At 43.9% G+C, this 21,482-nt stretch overlaps 2 protein-coding genes across 2 annotated transcripts in view; one reads left to right on the top strand and one right to left on the bottom strand.

Annotated features, from left to right (window-relative positions):
• Window positions 1–1,536, top strand: part of T265_07446 (hypothetical protein) — a gene marked incomplete at both ends in the record, with an annotated part of 36,493 nt that extends 34,957 nt beyond the window's left edge. The window contains one exon of the mRNA XM_009172975.1: window positions 167–1,536. Within this exon, the coding sequence (XP_009171239.1) occupies window positions 167–621 (455 nt within the window). The remainder of the gene's footprint in view (window positions 1–166) is intronic.
• A 571-nt stretch (window positions 1,537–2,107) lies between these two features.
• T265_07445 (hypothetical protein) overlaps window positions 2,108–21,482 on the bottom strand; it is a gene marked incomplete at both ends in the record, with an annotated part of 44,500 nt that continues 25,125 nt past the window's right edge. The window contains 9 exons of the mRNA XM_009172974.1: window positions 2,108–2,401; window positions 4,006–4,097; window positions 10,796–10,957; window positions 12,651–12,762; window positions 13,761–13,978; window positions 14,811–15,139; window positions 15,853–15,947; window positions 17,848–17,964; window positions 20,466–20,544. Coding sequence (XP_009171238.1) covers window positions 2,162–2,401; window positions 4,006–4,097; window positions 10,796–10,957; window positions 12,651–12,762; window positions 13,761–13,978; window positions 14,811–15,139; window positions 15,853–15,947; window positions 17,848–17,964; window positions 20,466–20,544 — 1,444 coding nt within the window. The remainder of the gene's footprint in view (window positions 2,402–4,005; window positions 4,098–10,795; window positions 10,958–12,650; window positions 12,763–13,760; window positions 13,979–14,810; window positions 15,140–15,852; window positions 15,948–17,847; window positions 17,965–20,465; window positions 20,545–21,482) is intronic.

The following is a 21,482-nucleotide window of genomic DNA, read 5'->3' as shown; positions in this document are numbered from 1 at the left end:
TACTTCACTGCACTTCTAATGAATGGCCACGCCCTAGTGAACAACTGAATACGTCGCCCTTCTCAGGCTATGTATGACTGCGTAAGATCTAATGTTTGTGTCCTATCATGCTGCGTGGCACGCCTTTTTTCACTCAACCGTCTGTTTGTTTGCAATGTTTTTACAGCTCCCCACAGCAACCAACATTCACCGGTTAATTTCTCCGATCACTGTGCACTTTCCTCATGTGGTTCACATTTCGCGCAAGGATTCGGACCGCTAAAAATAGACAGTCATGATATGTTTCAAAGTGCTTGGGATCATCACGTCGTGCGACTTCGAGAAGTCTCGATGGCCGCCGCAGTCGCGTCTACAATTGGACACGGGGTGGACAACGCTTCTTCAGATCAAGTTTCAACTACACACAATGTGCCTGGAGAGGATACTAATGCAGAGGCTTCGGAGGTACAGAACAAGCACTCAACTCCGAATCACTCAACGTGCAACCCACTTACCGAAAAGCGAAGCATCGCACTGGTACCACATTCTGGCGATGTGCGTACAGCCAAGCCAGACGAAGTTGTAGCATTTCTCTCTCATTCTGCTGCAGTTAACAGTTTTTGTGAAGAAACCTCCTCATAATAATAATATGCGGGTGAGTGCGTTCGGTGAGACTGTAAAGAACTCCCTTTGGGGACAACTGCTCAATCTCAGCTGTCACAACCAACCCTCTACACGGGCTTTCTTCATTTCCTCGAAATCCGCGTATATTCACTGCCCAGTGATTAGTTCATCTCATATTTAAGCTCCGTATTGTATCCATCTGGCTCCTCTCAGTACTGTTTTATCTAATTAGCGCATTCCCTATTTAAACTCTCGCAACCGTTTTAGTCGCCGTCACACTGTTCGTGTAACGGCACGACCGGGCATTTCTATTTTTTCATTGGTTTACCTCAAACAGAGCGAACTTTTACGATTGAACTGATATTTATATTTCCTCTCATTCACTCTATTAATCACCGTGCCTTACGAGCACTTTAGCAATACTCATATAACCGTATTCCGGTTCCGTTCTCACGACACGTATCCGTTCAACCCGAATTTCAGTAGACCCCAGCTCACCTGTTGCCTAGTCCGATGGATTCTTCCTCGTCCCGTGGAGTAGTGCAATTCCGTATTTCGTTTCAACTATTCTAGCTCTCACTTTTTGAATCCATCGGTCCCTCAGCTTTGATCATTCCTTTCATTTGTTTCTTTTGTGCACGCTATCTGTAAGGCAATTCACGCCTTTCTGATAAGAAGCCTATCCTATATTGAAGAAACGTCCCTCCTTTCCAACTGCTACATTTATCCGAATGGATTCCATTTGGGCCCCATGTGTTGCAATCGACTTGCAATTTTATACGTTTACTTTCCTTTCTTTCGAACTTGTTTTTACATAGATGAAGGCACGGCTTCAACCTCGATGATTGTTTGTCTACTTATTGTCATGGATATTATTACTGCTGCTACTGTTTGTAGTACTGTTCCTTGAACGATTTTTCTCAATTTTTAAACAGAGTGCGTTTGACCATTCACTATAAAGTCAATAGAAATAGTGGGTAAACAGTGGCTTGGGCCACGCTTAGTACGGCAGCCCATACGTTTCTGATGAGATTTAGTGGTAACCAATTGAAAGCTACCACAGTCGGGACGGCGCAAAATTGCAACCACCAGGGGCTGATGTGAACAGTTCGCAACTCATGGATTCTATTTTTCAATTACACAAGCTGACGAACATTTCGTCCCGATAGTTTCTCCCCATATCGTACACTTATAGAAGTTAACCTCTCTATATATGGTACTAACAGTTGGCTAAACCGGTTTGTGAGCTCATTTACAGTCTAACATGATTTGTGCCCCACTTTAAACGAAGCCAGATGGTCAGGATGCTCTGCTTGACCGACTAAACCACTCATTTTTGTTACGGTGGCTATTATCCGCGTACAACTGTACTACATGAGTGAACTCATATTTGGACGTAGGGCTGTCTGCGTAGCGTAAAACATGCCAACATTTATCTATCCCAGATGCATGGCCCGATCTGCATTATTGAAAGGAAAACGAACTGGATTGATTGCATTGTGAGGCACAGTAAAAGTATGCTGATTGGGAAATAGTGGTATAAATGAAAACAAAAGTCTCAGGAGCGTTCAGCAAAATGTTTGTCTATCTGTGCGATCAACTCTGCTTTTTTCGTACCCAGTGGGACCAAATTGAGAAATTTCAGCGCCTGACGCAATACGGGAACCGTGAATCGCTTCAGTTCGCCATGGTTGTTGAGGTCTCTCAAGTACTCCTCAGTGAAATCCGGCTCTGTTGACATGGCTTTATTAGATGGAGAGGCGCGCCTTTTTTTCGAATCTGCAGCCACTTTCGGACGCTAAGAGCAAATAACATGAGGGCTGAAGTCAGCATAGGCCACACAAATACGATTAGTTACGGCGAGCGGTCGTTCACTCAGAGATTGTCTAGGGTTTTAATAGAATGTCGGAGGCCAGGATCCATACAGAGCCGATGGGCACGAACTGCAAATGGGTTTGCCGCTCAGTCCTCCCGGCCAGTGAACCAGAAACCAGCGAGTTACCAACTCTAGGATGAGATGATGTCCGAACTGGAGTACAAAATGAGCAGGTGCCTAATATGAGCTGGCACTCAGCATGATTTGCACGACAAAAAATCCACGTTTTTGCCCTTGGTTTTTTCCACAACCCTTCTTACCGACTCCACCTAGTATCGAGGTGTATGTCCCATGGCACCGGCGAACCTTGAAATATTAATAGCTCGAGTTCGTTAACTAGTTGAATGTCAGGTAGCTGTTGATCTATTCGCCGAACTTGACAGTTAGCTTGCAGATGTTTCATCACCAATCATGGAGGGACCATTGGTGCGCATGTTGCTTCCTGATCCCTTAGTCGTCTGTATGTTTTAGTCGCTTGAATCAAGCAGGTCTACGGGGTGCATTCGACAAGCAGTTGTAGATCAAAACTCATACGCAGATAAGAATAGTTTGGTAAGGGTTTGAACAAATGATTACCGTGAAAATACTCCTGACAGACATTAGATAGGTACACTGCATTTCCGATTCAACTTGTACTTCATCCTAACTGAACTTAGTGAGGGTTGGTCTGTGGCGCAGATGTCAAAAAATGACGGTAGGATGAGATGCACTAGCCACGCCAAATGCGTGTTCCGATCTCCACGAAATGGCTTAATTCACAAACCAATAAATCAGTGCTGGAAGTATGAACGGCTAATCCTTAAAATCACATGGATTAACATGTGCCATACCAAGATTGCCTCCCTAGCTTGGCGATTAACCGGCATACTACGGGCAGTTTAACAAGTTTGGACAGGCTTGTGCTGGGCAGCGAGCTACGCACCAGAATGATTCCATAGTATAATCGGGCGCACGATCATCAATGATCCACAACACTTTGTTTGTGGGTAGGCGAATCGTACGTAGTTTTTGGAGCAAATGAAGGGAGACGCTGCTGCAGTGATTCCGAAGGTTGTTTCGAGATTAAGTGCTTGCCGTTTCCGGTGTTTTGACCCTACTAAAAGTGATCGAGATTGTGAGTTATGGATATTTCGTGATATCTGAAGGCACTGAGATACGTTAATTACTATGAGGACGTTATTAAACCTAACTGAAACACTTAGCAAAATATGGAAAACGTTTTCAATTAAAATAAACTACTAAACAACTAAATAAACTAAACTAAGTCACCGGTGACTTGGGTATGATGCTACTTACTCTACGATCTCGGTAAACCAAGCACCCACTGGGCAGTTGTCAGTCGGTGGTTCGACTCAGGTTTGCCAATCAACGATTCTGTGGTTCGGATTTTTCTCACGGTACGTTAAGTTTCGTTCCGCATGCATCTACCACAATGAAAACGTTTACCATGCATCTACTATCCACATTATCTTCTATGCACATGTGTTCATGGGAAATTTTCTAAAAGAGATGCAAAAAGTACTAACTTTAACCGGAACACTTTCTTCCAGGTTGCAAACCCGCTTGAAGTTGGCTATCTCATTTCCAGCACGCCGTTGGATCGCTCCAAAATTAGGCACTACAAACGAAAATATATGCGGGTATTACAGGGAGAACAACCAAACGGCGATTGATTGCTCGATTCAGAACAAGTCAGTCTAAAGTGTACCGGTGAGCTGCAATCGAACAGAGCTAACCGGATGACTTCTGAGCTACGCTTTTGCACTTATATTCACTGGGCTGAGAGCGATACATGCTGGTGTATCTTACATGGTCTTAAATCTCTCGGGTGAAGTGAAGTGTAGCTTATGTGTAGAAGGAAAAATCCGTTCTGCCTTGTTGCCTTTGGTGATACTAGCACCATTAGGGAGGCTTTAAACAATAGGAGAACGACTATCCGGAGAAAATTAACATCACTCCCACTTACTTGGTGTTAACAGCGTTACCATGCCTACGGCGCACCAATGTTAACCACGCCTTAAGGATGCTGTAATGAAAGTTCCACCTGGTTGTCTCCGATACTGGCAACTGAATGTGCTGCACAAGGCCGCCTCATGTTTCAGTCCCTACGATACTTGAAACATCGCGATACATGTATATCTTCGTAATGTACTACTCATAAGTTTGCTGAAAATCCATCGACAACCCACGACCGGTTTCGCCCTTCTTGGGGCTCATCAGGTAGGCGCAGTCCCCGGGTTTCCGTCAACCTTATGTTCTACTTGACGTGGGTGTTCTGTAGCAACAACACGCATCATGCCTCAATGATTCTCATGTTCTCTAAGGTACCCAATTTGGTTTCAAGTAGAACATAAGGTTGACGGAAACCCGGGGACTGCGCCTACCTGATGAGCCCCAAGAAGGGCGAAACCGGTCGTGGGCTGTCGATGGATTTTCAGCAATCTTATGAGTAGTACATTACAAAGATATTTCTGAAATTGATCGTGAACGAATTCATGATCAGTGCAAGTAGGGTTGTCTAATGGAAAGACGTCGTCAAAGGACATAGAATCTTACATGGAAGAGGCTGTTTGAACTTTCCTACCTTTGAGAGTCTTCGTACTGAATAACGGTCGACAGAGAACATCGTTGTGGACTCTTCAGAGAAGTGACCACTTACAGGCTTACAGTGTTCACGGTTTCTTGAAAATGTTACGACCAGAAACAGGGGGTAGCGAAGATAGCGAAATTCCAGGCGGACAATTAGCGTGAGACTATCTGTGATTATAACTGTTTTTTGCATGCCCAACGGAGAAGAATCAACAAGAAAGTGCACAGAAATCATAAATGTTTGATCTCAATCCTCAACACGGTATTTTCTCACTACTCAAGCCCAGCAACCATAGTGGCACAAGTTTGCAGAGGCATCCCCAGTAAATCAAACATACTACTACTGTGGCGCTCAGTCCTCGTGTTTCCAAAATGTTCAAGTCTAACAGTGAATGCCACGTGCATGATTCTACGTTGAATTGTCAAGACTGGATCCAAATCTTTGGTACGGCTGTGAAATTTCGAGTCACAACGGATGAAAACTGTCCCTGCTATTTCTACAACCAAATAACTGCAAGGAAGTAGAATCACCGTCTGTTAAGGACACAGTACTTTGTTGACCGTTGGATGACCGCGACACTTGGCATCGGTTCGCCAAATAGTTTACAATAATTGGGCCGACACATCCGCTATCACGTTCAAAATAACCGAATCAAACCAAGCTGAGTAATCATCTGCTAGCTGCATTCAAATCAACGAACACAATTCGTAAACGAATCGGGTAACCCCACAATGATCCCACGATTTCTATGGAAGCGTACATTGAGGTGCACCATAGACAATAACTTGAGCGGTCCGCCATAAACCGAGCTTAACTAGAACTATCCCTAACAATAGAATAATTTCTTTAGCTGGAATGATACACAAACTATCGGTTCGGTGGACAAACTGGTATCATCATTGTCAGCTGTAATAACCGCGTACTCGTCGTACAGTGGTTGCAGCTGTCACATTTTCGTCCACCGATGATTTGGTTCGAACCCAACCTCTGCCTCTCGCCCTCCGCTGTCTATGCTTGGGTAACCTGGCAGTATGCCAGCCCTCGTGTTTCCTTCGTGTGGCGTGACAGCTAGGAACCTTAAGGATGCTACAGGTGAACCGGTGATTTGGGACGGTGGGGTAGATAACTGCGCATTGGAGGCGGCAGCTGATAAATTGGTGCATAAATCCAGCACTGTCAGTGGGCTGTCAAGTGGGGTGGGGGGCGGGATGGTGGAGAAGGAGCCATGCAGTGAAGGCAATAGCTTGGATGCACGAGCGCCACTGAGAGCGCGACTGGGCCATGTATGACAATGTCTCTAGTCATTGATGTGGCCCGTCCCATCCAGGAAGACGGCAGTGACTAGGACAGCTGAGTTTGCTGGTAATGGCTTTCATACTTCGCTGCCAAGTCATTGTTTGACCGCCTCTGGCTCTCTGCCTCCCTTCACGTGGTTGTGCGAAAATAGCCCTTCGAGGAAGTCGGTCAGCTGGCATGCGCAGCACGTGGCCAAGCCAGCGCAACTTATGCAATATGATGGGTTTATCTATCGAGGGTGAGTTGTTTCTCCCGAATACCATTCGACGTACTTCAGAATTGCCGATCCAGTGTTCCCACCAGATTCGGGCAATGCTCCAAAGACATCGATGGTCAAACACTAAAAGTCTTTTGACGTCCTCGGCGCGCAGCGGCCAGGTTTCTGATCCATATAGTAATATGGAGTGCACCGCAGCATTATAAACTCGACCCTTGACAGGGAGGCTGATATCACGCTTACGCCACAGGTGAAGTAGGTTCGCAAAAGCTGCTCTGGCCTTCCCAATCCGGATGGAACTATCATCTTTCGCGAGACCACCGGAACTGATACAGCTGCCCAAGTAAACAAATTTGTCTACTACCTCAATCGGTTCATCCGCAAGCATGAGGCTAGGGTTCGAACCCACCCAGTCTTGCAGTAGCACTTTACACTTTGCAGTTGTGAAGCGCATACCAAACCGCGAGGCAGAATTATTTAGATTATTTAGTATTATTTGCATTACCACGGAGTCAGATCCTAGAAGAGCTATGTCGTCTGCGTACTCGATGTACCAGGGAGCACTTTGACCCCACGCATTAGGGGCTGGTAGTGAGTCTTCCATGACCGTATCAATGACAAAGTTGACAGAGGACAGCCCTGTCCGACACCACTTGATTTGATGAACTCAGGAGAGGGTTTCCCGTAGACCTTTACACGGTCGCGGGAGTTGGCGTACAGCACCTTAATGAGGGTCAAACTGGTATGAACAGCCTCTTCTGCATAACAAGCCAATCTAGCAACCTATCAGACAATAGGTCCGCACCTCATTTCAAGCCAAGCTTGAGCATGTGACTTGTGACGGTTTCAAACCTGTCTTGTCCTTTGTTATGTGTACTCATTATACTATCGGCAGGCCAGTTCGGCGTAGGGTGTGGTGTGTCGACGAACGGGAAATTGCCGTAACTTTCTAGACGTTTTCACTGGTGGATGTGCTATGCTTGATCTGGAAAACCTACGTGGGGTTCAGAAGTACACAAGTTTCTGAAAAGTACACCAGCAACATAGAACTACTCATAAGCGTGATAAAAACTAATCGAAAACCCACGACCTGTTTCGGCTCTCTTGAGGCTCATCAGGTAGGCGCAGTCCTCGGGGTACCACCAACTATGTTCTACTTGAGCCCAAATGGGATGCAATACACGAAGTGCACCACCTTTTAACGGGTGGCTCAACTGGATCCCAGCTGAACCTTATATTCGTGCTATTTTTTTATTGGAGTCTTCAGCAACTTTATGAATGGTGCTCCGTCAGGAGCGGCCCTTGTGCAGCAAAATCAGTTGAAGGTCATTATAAAAAGAGACTCAGATGGAATTGAGCTGAGTCTCCCTTTCAAACTAAATTAGTGAGCTGGTGGATATCACAGTGGCTGCGTATTTATCGATTTAAAAACCAAAACATAAAATGAGTGAGTAAAAGTGTGAACAGGTTGAAAAAGTGAGACGAATCGAGCTAAGAATCAGGAATATAAAAGCTTTCGTCATAGAATATGGCGCTCAGATTTAGGTCTGATCTCATGAATCCGCACCCCGATGACAACTACCAATGCCGACGTACTAACGCGTAAACACATCTCTTTGTAAAACGAGGTGACTGTTTTAGGGAAAGAAATTTTATTGAAAGGCAGAAATGCTCTCTGACCTATGTACTGTGCTCGTATGTCAGCCTAAACCAGATTTCATCATGAGTAACTACATCACCATAGCTTGTAGAGCAAACTTTAATGGGATTGGCCAAAATTGCCTGATATCTGTGAAGTGAAAAAAAACGAACCGAAGCATCCGAGCAACATTTTGCATGCCACCGCACTCTTCAAAAGAAACAGTGATTATGCTTTCGAAACTTCAATTAGTGCTCAGACCAGACGGATGAGCAAACTAGGGCTATCTTATTCGGGCTACGAGTTTGAAGTTGTGGGGTTCAACAACAGTACCTTAACAAAGTACACCGTCTGTTACAACAGCAAAATCAGCCACCCAAAAAGTCTTTTACGAACCAAGAAAACTGGACGATCGAAAGAGCCGGGGTAACAAGGTCCCATTTTGCGATAAGAAACAGGCTGCAAAATCACTGACGACGGTCGAAATAGGTGCATTTTTAGTTTTAGTGTGGTTCCACAAAGATCAGGTTCGATTTTTCAACTGTGAAGCATTTTACTGTCAGTATCAGTTGCCTAATAAGCTACAAGAAGTACGCAGACTGATATTACTTGTCACTCAGACCTGAGTAGGAGGAGTCCGAAATTCGAGCGTGCACCATACCAGACCGAACCACAAAAGCGTGTGATAAGGATGACGAAACAGTGATGCCGCCTTCCAACCTCGTTTTCTTGCTTACCTCTATTTGGGCTTTACTAGCTTAGGTACCGTCAGAAATGGATAGGATTAAAGTTGGAGATTACATTTCCGAAATGGCGATCTAAGCAATCTAGCTCGCTCACTGTAGCAACCATGAACGCACGTTGTAGATGCGCATCACAGAAGCAAAAACAGGCCATTCTACGTCTCTAAAGGGCAACACATGGAAAAAACCTATATGAAGGACTCAGGGTATTTTAAGGTCACATTGTCCAGCGTTGACCTGCACTCGGCTGATATTGCTGAACACCAGGGTGTACAGAGGGCAGTCGACTAGTTTGACCTGTTTAGACAATGGTTGAAATTACATCGATTGGATAGGAACCCCCGCGCGAGCAATAAAACATCTATTCGCTTGAAGAATGACTTGAGTAGCTTTTAATATTGTGCACCGTCTGATAGCTTGGAGCTTCCTGTTGTATTACTCTTCCGGCCAAAAAAAGCACTTTACAACGAGTCGGTTACACTCAGATTTCCACGAATTCATGCTAAGTCGAAGCGGAGAGTGGCACATTTCGTAACAGGTTTGAACCGTAAAATGTAAGATGGGGATAAAAATACCCAATATGATAGGGTCAGAAGATAAAACGAATTAGATGCAAGCTGAATCAATGCGCCGAAATCTGAAAAGCAACATTAGTTGACTGCAGATGACATTTTCGATATCTCATTTTCACATGCCGGACAGAATAACATCGAAAGAAGTTTGAAAATGTTCCGGTCATATGAGATATTGCTGGGACAGTTTCACACCCAAATTGAAGAATTCGATACTGAACTGATAAATCCACATTCTATGGAGCCAATGCTGATAAAACCCCGATTCTGAATAAATTTGAAAGGGTACAGACATGTACCACTTTTTCACATTTTACCACACGAAATTTGAAAACACCAGGTACGGTGGAACGTGAAAACTCTCTTTTAAGTAGATAAAGCTCTCCTGAATGAAACCCTCTTCCTTCCGTAGTACAGTAAGGCAGAATACATGCCGGGCGAATACAATGAGGCTAGCAAACACACCACGTCAGCTTCGTACCACCAACAGGGAAACGAAATTTTGTGTAACGCCTGTCTAGAAAACCTGTAATTTCCTGCGTATAACGGCAGATGTGTCCAGGTAAGTTTGTCGATAGATATATAAAGGTAGTCAGATAAATAGTATAGTGTTGATAGTGCCCGCTTTTTATGTCCATCTTCTAACAATAATTCGTCTACCGAAGCATTGGCAAGGTTTGACCAAACAGTTGAAAGCCCCGTTTCGGGACCCGTCCATGTATTGGTTAAAAGCCGCACACGGTCAGATAAAAACGTGAACGATAGACCGCTCCGATGAGTATAAATAAATCTGTCTCGTCCTGGTAAACCAAAAGCATTGCTGGAACTGTTAGCCAACTGTTCGAACGCATGATCACATCGCCCAAACACCCTTCAGAGAGGACAGTGATCAACCGCAACTGTTTTCACTCCAGGCTAGCTGAGAAGCATATGATCAGTGCGGTAGCAACGATAAGCGATAAGAGCAAGACTGCGGGCCACCGCGGATGCTGTGGGTGTATGAATCTTTAGTCTAAACTTTGGTCATTAAAGATTCGCACAAGCCTGGCACTCGTCCGGCTAAGCAGCTAAACGACGGTACCATGTACCCACTACTTTGAGAATTTCAGCCCTAATTTCCAAACCGACTGAAATACCTACCAATTTCTTCCGTTTATTATGTGTCTCAGGGGGTATCAAAAAGGTTTTACCAAGCAATTTGCGTTGATCTATCACGCTCTAGGAGTCTTTTAGACTAATAAAAGCGGACTAGCGCTTACTTGTGCTGTCGGGTACATCGTCCACGTGATCCTTGTGGAGAGCCAGAGCCTCCAGTACAGCGTAGTGTCGTTGCAGGATAGGATTACTGATCTGTCTGGGGTCGTAGGGAACCATCAGCTTTTTCACCACTGCTTTAGCCGCCTCTACCTGCTCTTCTGAAGCTTCACGTAATACAACAAAGCAAAATATTATACAGATTGGTTGCACTGCAACAGTGAGGAGGTATGTGCATTATCCAAGAAGCCAAAAATGAACTATTTCAGGTTACTCTGGTAAGGGAAGTTCAACCAGCTACACATACTCATGGACATATAATACTAAAAAGATTTTTTATTGTATGAAATAGCAACCTCTGCAGAGTAACTGACTAAAGAAACTAGCTACGATATATTGGGGATACAACATTGCCAAGCGACCCGTAGTAAGTGTGCAGGCTGAGAAACCGCCAAGACAGAGGGAATCTAGAAATCAAGGGTGCATTTGAACGGTGGGTATTAAGGTGAAAGTAACCTTTAACCTATGCGTTTACGAAGGTGATTACGTCGTGCTGTAGGAAAATGTGAGACTTACTGTCAGCCTTAGGGGACTGAATGAAACATGCAGTAGACTCCACGACCAAAGTCGGGGTTGGATAGGAACTTCGTTTGGGGACACCTAGCAGAATGATTTTACCAGCCGGGAGCAATCGAGAGAAGCATAATGCACTTAGATCGGAATACACCAGAAAGTACGAGTACGCACTTCCTGGAGCATTATATGGACTGTGAACTAAAGTGGAATGCCTGCATGATTTTTGGTAGTGAGACTGACCACATTGTCTTTGAGAACGGATAGGACCACGGGATTTACATGAAATCTTGAGCACTGCACATACAAAATCGATTTACTCGCCCACAGCATAGCAAAAAGTCTTTGGAGTCGCAATGCAAACGCTATACCACAGGCTGACGGCTATGGACAAGAATGAGTTGCAAATCACTCGGTTTTCTTTGAATAGGTTGACCTGATAGGGAAAGAGTAAAATGATCTTATAAAACTCACAAAATCTGCTAGCAGAAAAAAAGATTGGGCATTTTAAAATAGAAACTTTCTAAAATTTAGGAGCTCGGATGGCCTATACGGCTAACAAAGTCAATGGGAATAGCCAGCATACCGGAAACGAAAGTTGCCCTCTAGAGGCCATTCAGAATGACCTACCAAAGGTAGTCTATCCCGCAGGTGAAAAAATCTTTAAACGACCAATGCTATTAACAGCAACATATGAGTAGTGTACACCACTCATAATTAAGTGCAGAGAACAGAACATTCTAATTTTGAGTGAAAAAATGCTAATGACACAAAATGATGAAGAGTCATATGCCCCCAACTTCAGACAAAATGGCGTTAGTGTAAGAGGCAATCGAACAGACAACTCCCGAGGGTCCCTACGGACTTTGCTTAAAAGCACACAACGGGAGACAAACTTCAGCATACAGTTACAGCATACCCCATTCAGGGTAACATCCTGCGTGAACACACGCAACATGGAGAAAATATCTCATAGCACTTAGTTTTGGCCACAGTTACTGTCGTTTCACGGTGTTATCTCATAGATCATTCATCCGCACTGGAAAGGGCGAACAAAGCTGTGTAGGCGCACAACACAAGACAGACCAATAGTGTCCTCTTTTGGGAGCGTTATCCTTCCAGAATGATACAACCTCACTATCAAAACCAGAAGAAATAGAAAGATAAATTCATGAGATATAGGTGAGGGGAGTTTTTTTGTGCATTGGTTCTTTCTCAACTATGGGCCGAGGCACTCCAGGAAAATGGTTTGATGGGTGTTCGATTTCTTCGTGCTATCAGACTTACCCAACTCGAATTCTGGCAGTTCCAAATCTCGAAAGTCATCACAATACGGGAGAAAAATTATGTGAAACCCAGGAGGATATACTTGCGCACCATCTTCGTCCAGGTTTTCTTCCTGTGAGACAAGATGCAAAAGTGAGTATGATAATTGGCCTCATACACAAGAGAAAACGGTTTAGGAGTGGATATAATTGCCACATCTGCCATAGCACAGTCAAACAGACAATTAGGAACATGAAGCTGACGGATGGACAGAATCTTTCATACAGCTGACCTGTCAGGTGAGCTGATCCCTTTCGTCATGCGTACTTGGTTTCTAGTACATTATCATCCAAATCTATGGACTTCATATCAAACATATCGACAATCAGTATTACGAAGTAAATCATACCCTAATTAGTGAAATGTAACAGAGATGACCAAGAACGCGGAACGAAACCCCGGGGCAGTCTAATGCAGATTGGAGTTTGATGGGTTCAAGTGTGGTTCAAGTGTGTGGTAGAGAAACCGCACGGATACGTTTCTAATCACGAACTGTCAGGAACATGCAAAGCGATAAAATCAACATCCACATGAAAATATGGAATCCTCTCCAGGTAAATTGCATTCTTTTCTAAGTTGGAAGATACTCATAAGCCACAGGCCAGGTAGGTTACATCGTATCTGTTGCTTTAGAGTAAGATTCAGCACGTTCTGTCCCATTGGGAATGACGCGCTATGTATGGAAGTTCTTGAGCTGTGGCGAAGATGGCGTAAGTCAGATAAGAAAACTAGTGCGGTTACCTTCCATGATCGAGCACAGCACAACAACTACAGAATGGGATCGCAGAGATTACCGACCTCCAACTTATACAGAATGGCTTACATTTTGTTCTCATACAAATCATTCAGAATCACTCGGTGAGGGGAACGAAATAAGGAACTACGTCTGGATCGTAGTGAAACATGAGGTAATTGTGAACTTTTTGGTCAAAGATACGTCTTAAATTATAATATACAAGAAACAGTTGACAAGTTTAAACGGTTTCATGATTCATGAATATCTTCCACGACCTGTAACTTAGTGGATATGAAAAGTTTAGAAATTACGTGGAGGAGATACGTCCAACGTACCTGGGGAATTAAGGCAATCAAACGTGGCGGAATATTCTTCCTCTGCACATACAAAGCCATAGCGAACAGACGTCGATTGAGACAAACCTGAAGCAGTGTGGTGAACCAAAGACGACTGCCGCGAATGTAGGATTCATCGGGATAGATGAACTGTGGAGCTCGGATGTGGTGATATGGCCTAAGACGGTGAATTGGTTTGAAGCCCAGAAGGTGAATTCCTGGAAAAGGATGATGAAGAAGGGAACAAAGGAAACAAGCTCAATCCTACTTTTTGCTAATGACTGTAGTTGTCATGGATGAAAATGAAAAAAACGTTTGCTGAAAATCATCGTTCAAATCTGTCACGTTGACAATAAATAAAGAAGTACCGTACTGAATGAATAGCGACGGTGTGACGAAGGCAGGTCTGAGATGCTTTCGCTAACCTCACTCTCACATACCTAGCTTACCTGTCAATGTAACTGAATCGTTCTATCCTACTCACTGAGGTGTGCCTGGTTTTTACATCTTCGTGCTTAGCTTCAATAACGATGTGTGTAACGCACTGAAAATAGCATTATGATATCAAACGCAGGTGTCCCATCCCGTATAAGTCGTTTTGAAATAATGGGCACAATCTGAGTTCGTTAAATCAATTTCCATTTCTAGTGGGTGCCACCACATAATCCATCCAACTTTCCGCATGGAGTTCAAATAAACCACTTCTAAACTGAGGCTATCTTCTGCTCAAAAGTATTTCGTTTTGGCTACTATGGGCGGAGGTAGTCTGACATCTGAAAGGTAGTTCAGTTTCGAATGATTACATACTAAGTTTAGAGATGGTGTTGTGAAATATCTGGAAAAGTGCCTCTCCACACTTTGGCCGAATCACGTGATGTGGTCGCATCACTCCATATGGAACTTTCATGGACAATATTTAGCTTCCAACCTTTGGCCGTTCCATCGAACTGACCATAATAGTGTGAGCTTTTGCTTCCCATGCCAAAAAATTGCATTCAGTTCGTTGGCAACCTTGTTGGTGGATATTGTGCGGACAGGAGAAGAACGTACCAACTGGCGCAAGATCCCGAATGTTTTCACTGATCTCCTCCTGCTCAAAGCACAAATGACGCGAACCGACCTTCACTCCACGGATCAAATCATGCGGCAATAAAAGATCCTCAGTAGGATCGAATTCTCCATTCGATTTGCTGACCTTATAACGATGACGGCGTACAGTAACAGGTTTGTTGTCTGCAGATGATAGCCACACAGAAACCGGAGGTCGGGCACGACGCGCAAGGCAAAATACAGACACGCCTAAGGCGAATTCTTTACCAGGACCAAGATGAAAAGGAATCCGTGTCAAACGGCGTCGCTTGAGTTCTCTAATCCAAACTCTGTGGGAAAAAATAACCAAGAGGAACAAAGGCTGGTCAGTGTTCACACAGGAAAGGTGGAAAGAGGTTGGTGATATCACACTAGATCAAGGTTTGACACATTCACTGGGGAAAAAGACGGTGGGGTCGGCTGGGTAGGTCAAAAATAAACTAATCAAACGGGAATCGGGACTGTTGAGGACAGCTTTTGCACATCTGTTAGTTTTTTTAGCTAGTTGAAGTGAGCAGCTATTGAGAAACTGACAAATGCCTTGTTTTGTGTGAAATAAATTAGGAGAAACCGATACGGATTGGTTTCTCAAACACAGTCAAGGAGAAAAAACCAAAGAACATATGCAAGTGAACGAGATCAATTAACTGGTAAATTTGAACAACGTGGTTCAATCGTCTTACGCTCAACTTCAAATGGCCACGACCTTACTGAAAACGTCTTACCATCTGAGAAATATTTCACAATATACGAATTATCGGTATCAAAAAAGAACATTTGACTTATCCACGGCCTTATGTTGACAACGCAGAGATAAAATAGGTTTTTCGCACTTAAAGCACGTGACACATATTGATGAAGAAACAACAGTTGCTATATAATTGCACGACTTTCTGTGAATCTCATCCAAACACCATATGGAGAGATAGGGTACTTCAACCACAATCCAACTGCTACATATTGAGCACACATTCGACATCGCGTAATGAGCAATTTTATCTACCGGGAGAGTAACTGTTCTATTCGTTCGGCTGCATCCGTACGTGCAGGCGCAGTGTCCGCGGGGAAGAAATCGAAATCTCCATTGGATAATAAATCCTACAATAAGAAAGAGTGACAGAAAAAAATAGTGAGGTTATCAGATCATTAGTACTAACGACTACGGTTTCCATTAAAGGATCAATCTGATTTTCATTTATCTCATCTGAACTATGGCCAATTGATGTTTGCATACACCAGCTTGAGTCTAAGAGCAATTTTGACTAAATCCATAAGGCATATACATGTGCTAATAGGATAAATTATGAACGGTTTAGGTTCGCCACGATACGAACTAGCTAGGATCCCAGTGGAAATTCACAAAACACTTATGGGAAAACAACAGCACATAGCTGGGCTTCATACGACTTTGTTAACAAAGGGTGCAGGAGACAGAGGAGTTTCTGGCGAGTTTTGCTGTTAACTCGGTGTTTACCAACGTATACACTTTAGCACGGGCCAAACAGCTGCTACGGGTAGATAGGACACTACAGTAAGAGACTAAGTTCTCAGTTGATGGAATAGCTGGGGCATAAAAGCATGACTGAATCTTGGTAATTTTGTTTTCGATTCAGTTGTGTACGCCGTTCTAGTGATGGGATTCCCGGTGTTGACTTTGAAGAAGAAGACTTTGAACAGAAGGTTTGGATCGGATATGACTCTCCACCGAGAGTTTTTAGAACTATTTAAATAAAGTCTTTATGATGAACAGAAGTCAATGGTTCCTAGGACTGTCTCAATAACCTGAGTCTCTACAGAATTAGGCGTCCAAATACAGTCTACTTCAGGCACACTGTCATCCACGGATTGCACGACGAACAAGGATGATGAAAATCAAAAAATAATATCATTTTCTAGAAACCAATAGGTACAGTTGTCGTCTTAAACTACTCGTGCACCCAACCCAATTTAGAATACGGTGGCAGTGCTTCATCAAAGTATAACTGAGTCACAGCGTTTTCTACGGAACTCGATTGAATAGCCACCCGAATTGAGGTCAAGCGCAGACTTTAGCACTGCTGATACCCAGTATGTTTGTTTTAGCGAAAACGGAGAAGGGTGTTGTCCTCAGTAACTGGACCCAGTAAAGAACGGATCAGAAAAGGAGGGATTATGGGAGTTACCGGAAGATGTCAAACAGAGTCAGAGAGGAAAACTTATGCTCTGTAATGGTACGAACAAACCATCGCCTCCCGGTTGAATCACTGCCTATATAAAATCAAGTGTGTTCAGATGAGACACAGACAGGGAACTGATTAGCACGAGATAAGGATGAACAGATCTATAAAAAAATACAGCTGGTCAGAAACCCAAAGATGGTGAAACATGTGCTACACACAGGATTTAGAACCAATCTGGAAAATGTAAAAGTTTTAAGACGGCAACTTCGATCCAAACCACAGCTAAGATAACCGAGGCGGTGATCTTTAGGCATCTTAGTGTGAAAAAAATAGAGGGCGTACCGGAGGCGAGTGCATACAGAGCGGTCATTGTCAAGCGGAGCTGACACGTGATATTTTCTTGTCAGTGAAGTGGAATCACTACAAAAGTAACATATTTATTCCATCTCACCCAAACATGAAAGCACTAGCGCACCCAGACAAATCAACAAAATGAGTAAACGCACAAGATGAGAATATTTACATGAGCTGGACCGGCTGAACCGGAACAGGAAATCGCGTAAATTTCTACCAGTATTCTTAGTGCCGGAACAACCGAAATTCCCCTAAGCCCTGGGTCACAATGCATTTTGCCTTTGAAGAGCATCGCCCCTGAAAGTGACTTCTTTTAAATGTAAAAATATCCAGTCTGCATCCTTGGAGCAACCACTGTACAGCAATGTTGTGCAGTGTGCACATTCGGCTGAGTTCCTGTAATCTTGTCCTGTGCAGACGCAATCAACTGTGATGAACTGAATACTGAGGTCGTAGACAAAAGAGTAAAACAACGCATGACTGACCTGATAAAATAAATCAAAATCGAACTCGGATGCGTCTTTCTCGGGTCGTCTAACAGGAAGTATTTCCAGCCCGATTCCCATTTGTTTCAAATCGTTCGTCTTGATGATAGCTTGACGCTGTGAAGGAATACAACAGAAAACTGCTTACCATAGAGGACGTATATAACAATAAGGGATAAACGGTAGCATCAACCGCAGGACAGTCTAGAAAATGGGAACAGGAATCCTCAAATGAGAGAGCGGTTTACTTCTCCACCTATCTTTCCACTACTGAAAGCATCTAGCGTGTTAGCCAACCAATGAATATTGAACGGTGAGTAGCTCCCAAAAGGCATATTTTAACCAATGCCTTTTTTGCGAATGCTCGTCAACATACCATCAGTCTCAAGTGATGGCTACGAAAATATTGGTAGCTCAAGCGCATTTACTGGTTGCTGGTCAGCTGGCTGTTGACGAGGTCAACGTGATTGGTGAGGAAACGTTTGCAGGTTGATTGTCAGGTCCAATGGACAAATCAACACCTACCTGATGGACAACCATAGGTACCGATGACTTTCCTGAACTACTGGCACATTTAGGACGTTTACTGGGTAAACATGCAACCATGTACTGGTGTGAATTCACCTGACAGTTATGGGAGGAATCTGAAGATGCGGCCAAGAGCCCACATGGGTTTAACGGGACAGAATTACAACACCGTATAAGCAGTTATTGCTAACAGTTATATCCAATGCGTAATGTGTATCAGCTCATTGGGACAAACAACTCCAGTGGGATCGATGAGTAAAAATAAAGTAATCAACGTTAGCTAGATGGCATATACATTCGGATTTATAGTCATCATCATCATCGTCATCGACAGCATGACATCAGTGTTCAACACTGATGCTTCACGCACAACCATGATTTATTTGAAAGCCTTATTGTAAAGAAAAGAATAAACGTGGATGGGGGAGGGACTTAGTGCTAGCTTACCACAATCATTCCGAGTTGCCTACACCTCCAGACATTCACTCAGGCAATCGGGATAGAAACTGACAACAACAACGCCACTGACATCGGTTGGCAGCCATATCCTGTAGTGTCTCCAACCAGGCACAATAAGGATCACGCGGTCCCCATCCTGGAGGGCGAGTAGCACCGACAGCACCCAAGCGTTTCGTGATCTCCTTCATACTCCTCTCTGTTTACGCCACTCTGAGTTGGGCATGGAAAACAGCGCTCTCTTCGGCAAACGATGGTTCGGCATACGTAACACATGTCCCAAACAACGCAGCTTTTGGTGCTTGACACGTTCTTCAATAAAAGCACCTGTTACACAACCGAAAACGCGCTTTCTAACTGCCTCGTTACGGATTCGCCGACACTAACACACACGAGCTATGGTTCTGAGACAACGATTGTCGAACACCTGAAGACGCCTCAGTTTCGCTGCTCGAATAGGCCAAGTCTCACAGTCATACAACAAAACAGCCCGTACTGTAGCTCGATACACACGTCCCTTCAGATTCAGGGATAAACCATTCTGACGCCATAGGTGTTTCAAGTTAGCAAACGCGGCCCAAGCCTCGCAGATTCGTGCATTCACCTCATCTGTCACACTACAATCAGAACTAATACAACCTCCAAGATACGTAAAACGCTCCACGGCTTCCAGTACCTCTCCCTGTATTGTAAGTGGCGGTCCTGTGTACCGCATGACCAAGTGAGATATCATTAGGCTATGACAGACACGCAAGACAGAAAAATGAATGGTACTCATATTGGACAACATATGGAGCGCTCATGAATCATCAAAAGACATGTGCCAGCAGATTCCAAACACTTGCTTGACAATGGTGTACACGGCTATTCCTTTCTGTCGATACTGTGCCTCCTACGGTTAAATTGTTAGGATGATCTCTGAAAACAGGAGCGACTTTACCCAGTTCTTTTTTCTTGATGCGACACTCCAATTGTAGGGGTGAAAACTCACTGAGAACTCAACGAGTGCCCCCGTAAATTTCTCTAATTTTCACTGTTTCACTTTGCGCGGGCTCCGGACCTTCACCACCATTATTTTGTATCAACATGATGAAGCAGAACTTGTGTCACTTAAAGCCAAATAAGCTCGGCCACAGAGATCGAAATCGGTCAAAATCAATTTTAGAAAAAATAATTGAACCAGAAGATACATCATGCCTCTAACCGACTATGTGGGAAACATGGTGGCGCGTGTTGCGGTTTAATCTATCTCAGCCTACCACTGCAGGGCACTCTGATGAGAACGGAAGCAAGGTTTCAAGATTTCTGAGCCATAGTAGATAAGTCGCAACACAATCCCAAACTATACAAGGTCGAGATCGGCCAAACACTACGTATTCGCCAGCATAATTCAAACAATAAGAAGGCGTGGATGATATAAAAGGTCAGTAGTGTAGGAATAAAACCCAGCGCCCCATATAGCCATCGTGTAACATGGGAAGGGGGCTATTTCATGCGGAGTTTTGGTGTTCATGTGAGATGACCAGACACGCATGCAAGAGTGCCAAGGAGGATCGCTTCAGAAGAGCTTGGTAAACAATCGGTAGTCTTCATTTGGGCAAGGAGGATATTCGAAGAAGGTGTTGAAAACCAACCTTTAGTTGCGCCATTCCATGTGAAGGATCCGGATCGTCCGTTATGAGGAATATGCACCGATCAGCCAAAGTTTTAGAGCTAGAAACAAACGATAGATTATTGAAGTGTGTCATGATCTATGGGGTGGAGACGGGCAACACCTGCTTTTTCTGAAAAAGAACAAGCTGACTGCAGCACTTGGCAACAAAATTAGCTAACGATAACCACAATTCGTACACAGCAATTTCAAAGCAATTGATCATTGAGAAAGATCGATTTTTCCCGACATTTACATATCATCATAATCATATAGTTCCCGCTGAAACAGCGGTATACACGAGCAGTTAAGAGGCAATCATTTTTCAAAACCGGATTACTCGATCGCCCCTCACACGCTAGCAAACTGTCATATGCGATCCCGCTGTGTTCTCTGAATGCGCCACCGCTGTTCGTAGCTGAAACAGACGGAGTGAGTAAGATGGAACATCCAAGTAGCTAGGCCTAATGTGAATCAATTCTACGGACATAGCATATGTAGTTGCCTACGGTGAGCAATGATGCACCCACTGAAGAACAGGATCTCGAAAACAACAGGGTTAATCGCAGTTTTGTGTGATTTCGAGACGGTTCTAGAGAAATGAACACAATCACCATGAAACTGTGTAATTAGGACACTACGGAATAATGATAGCGGGATCAGTTTTCTGAGCTCACTGCGCACTGATAAATTCCCGTAAGAAGATAACTGAAAGTTTACAAATCAACAATCGAGCCAGCTGAACACAGCACACGCGCGAGATTTCTCGTTCATATATATATATATATATATATATATGGGATACCAAAAGATCTGTCAACTATTCCGAAGGGTTCGGACGAAAAGTAGAAGAAACCCCGCGCGTACTGCTCATAAGAAGAATCAAACATACCAACTTGAAAACATGTTTTGACAGGCCCAGAGAGCATCATGTAGACCGAAATGTGCATCTTTCCTGTCGGCAATTGTTCCAAAGCGACTTTCTAGCTCTTTTTCATCC

Source organism: Opisthorchis viverrini (assembly GCF_000715545.1).
Source record: "Opisthorchis viverrini unplaced genomic scaffold opera_v5_179, whole genome shotgun sequence".
NCBI lineage: Eukaryota > Metazoa > Platyhelminthes > Trematoda > Opisthorchiida > Opisthorchiidae > Opisthorchis > Opisthorchis viverrini.
This window is presented reverse-complemented; position numbering and strand designations above follow the sequence as displayed.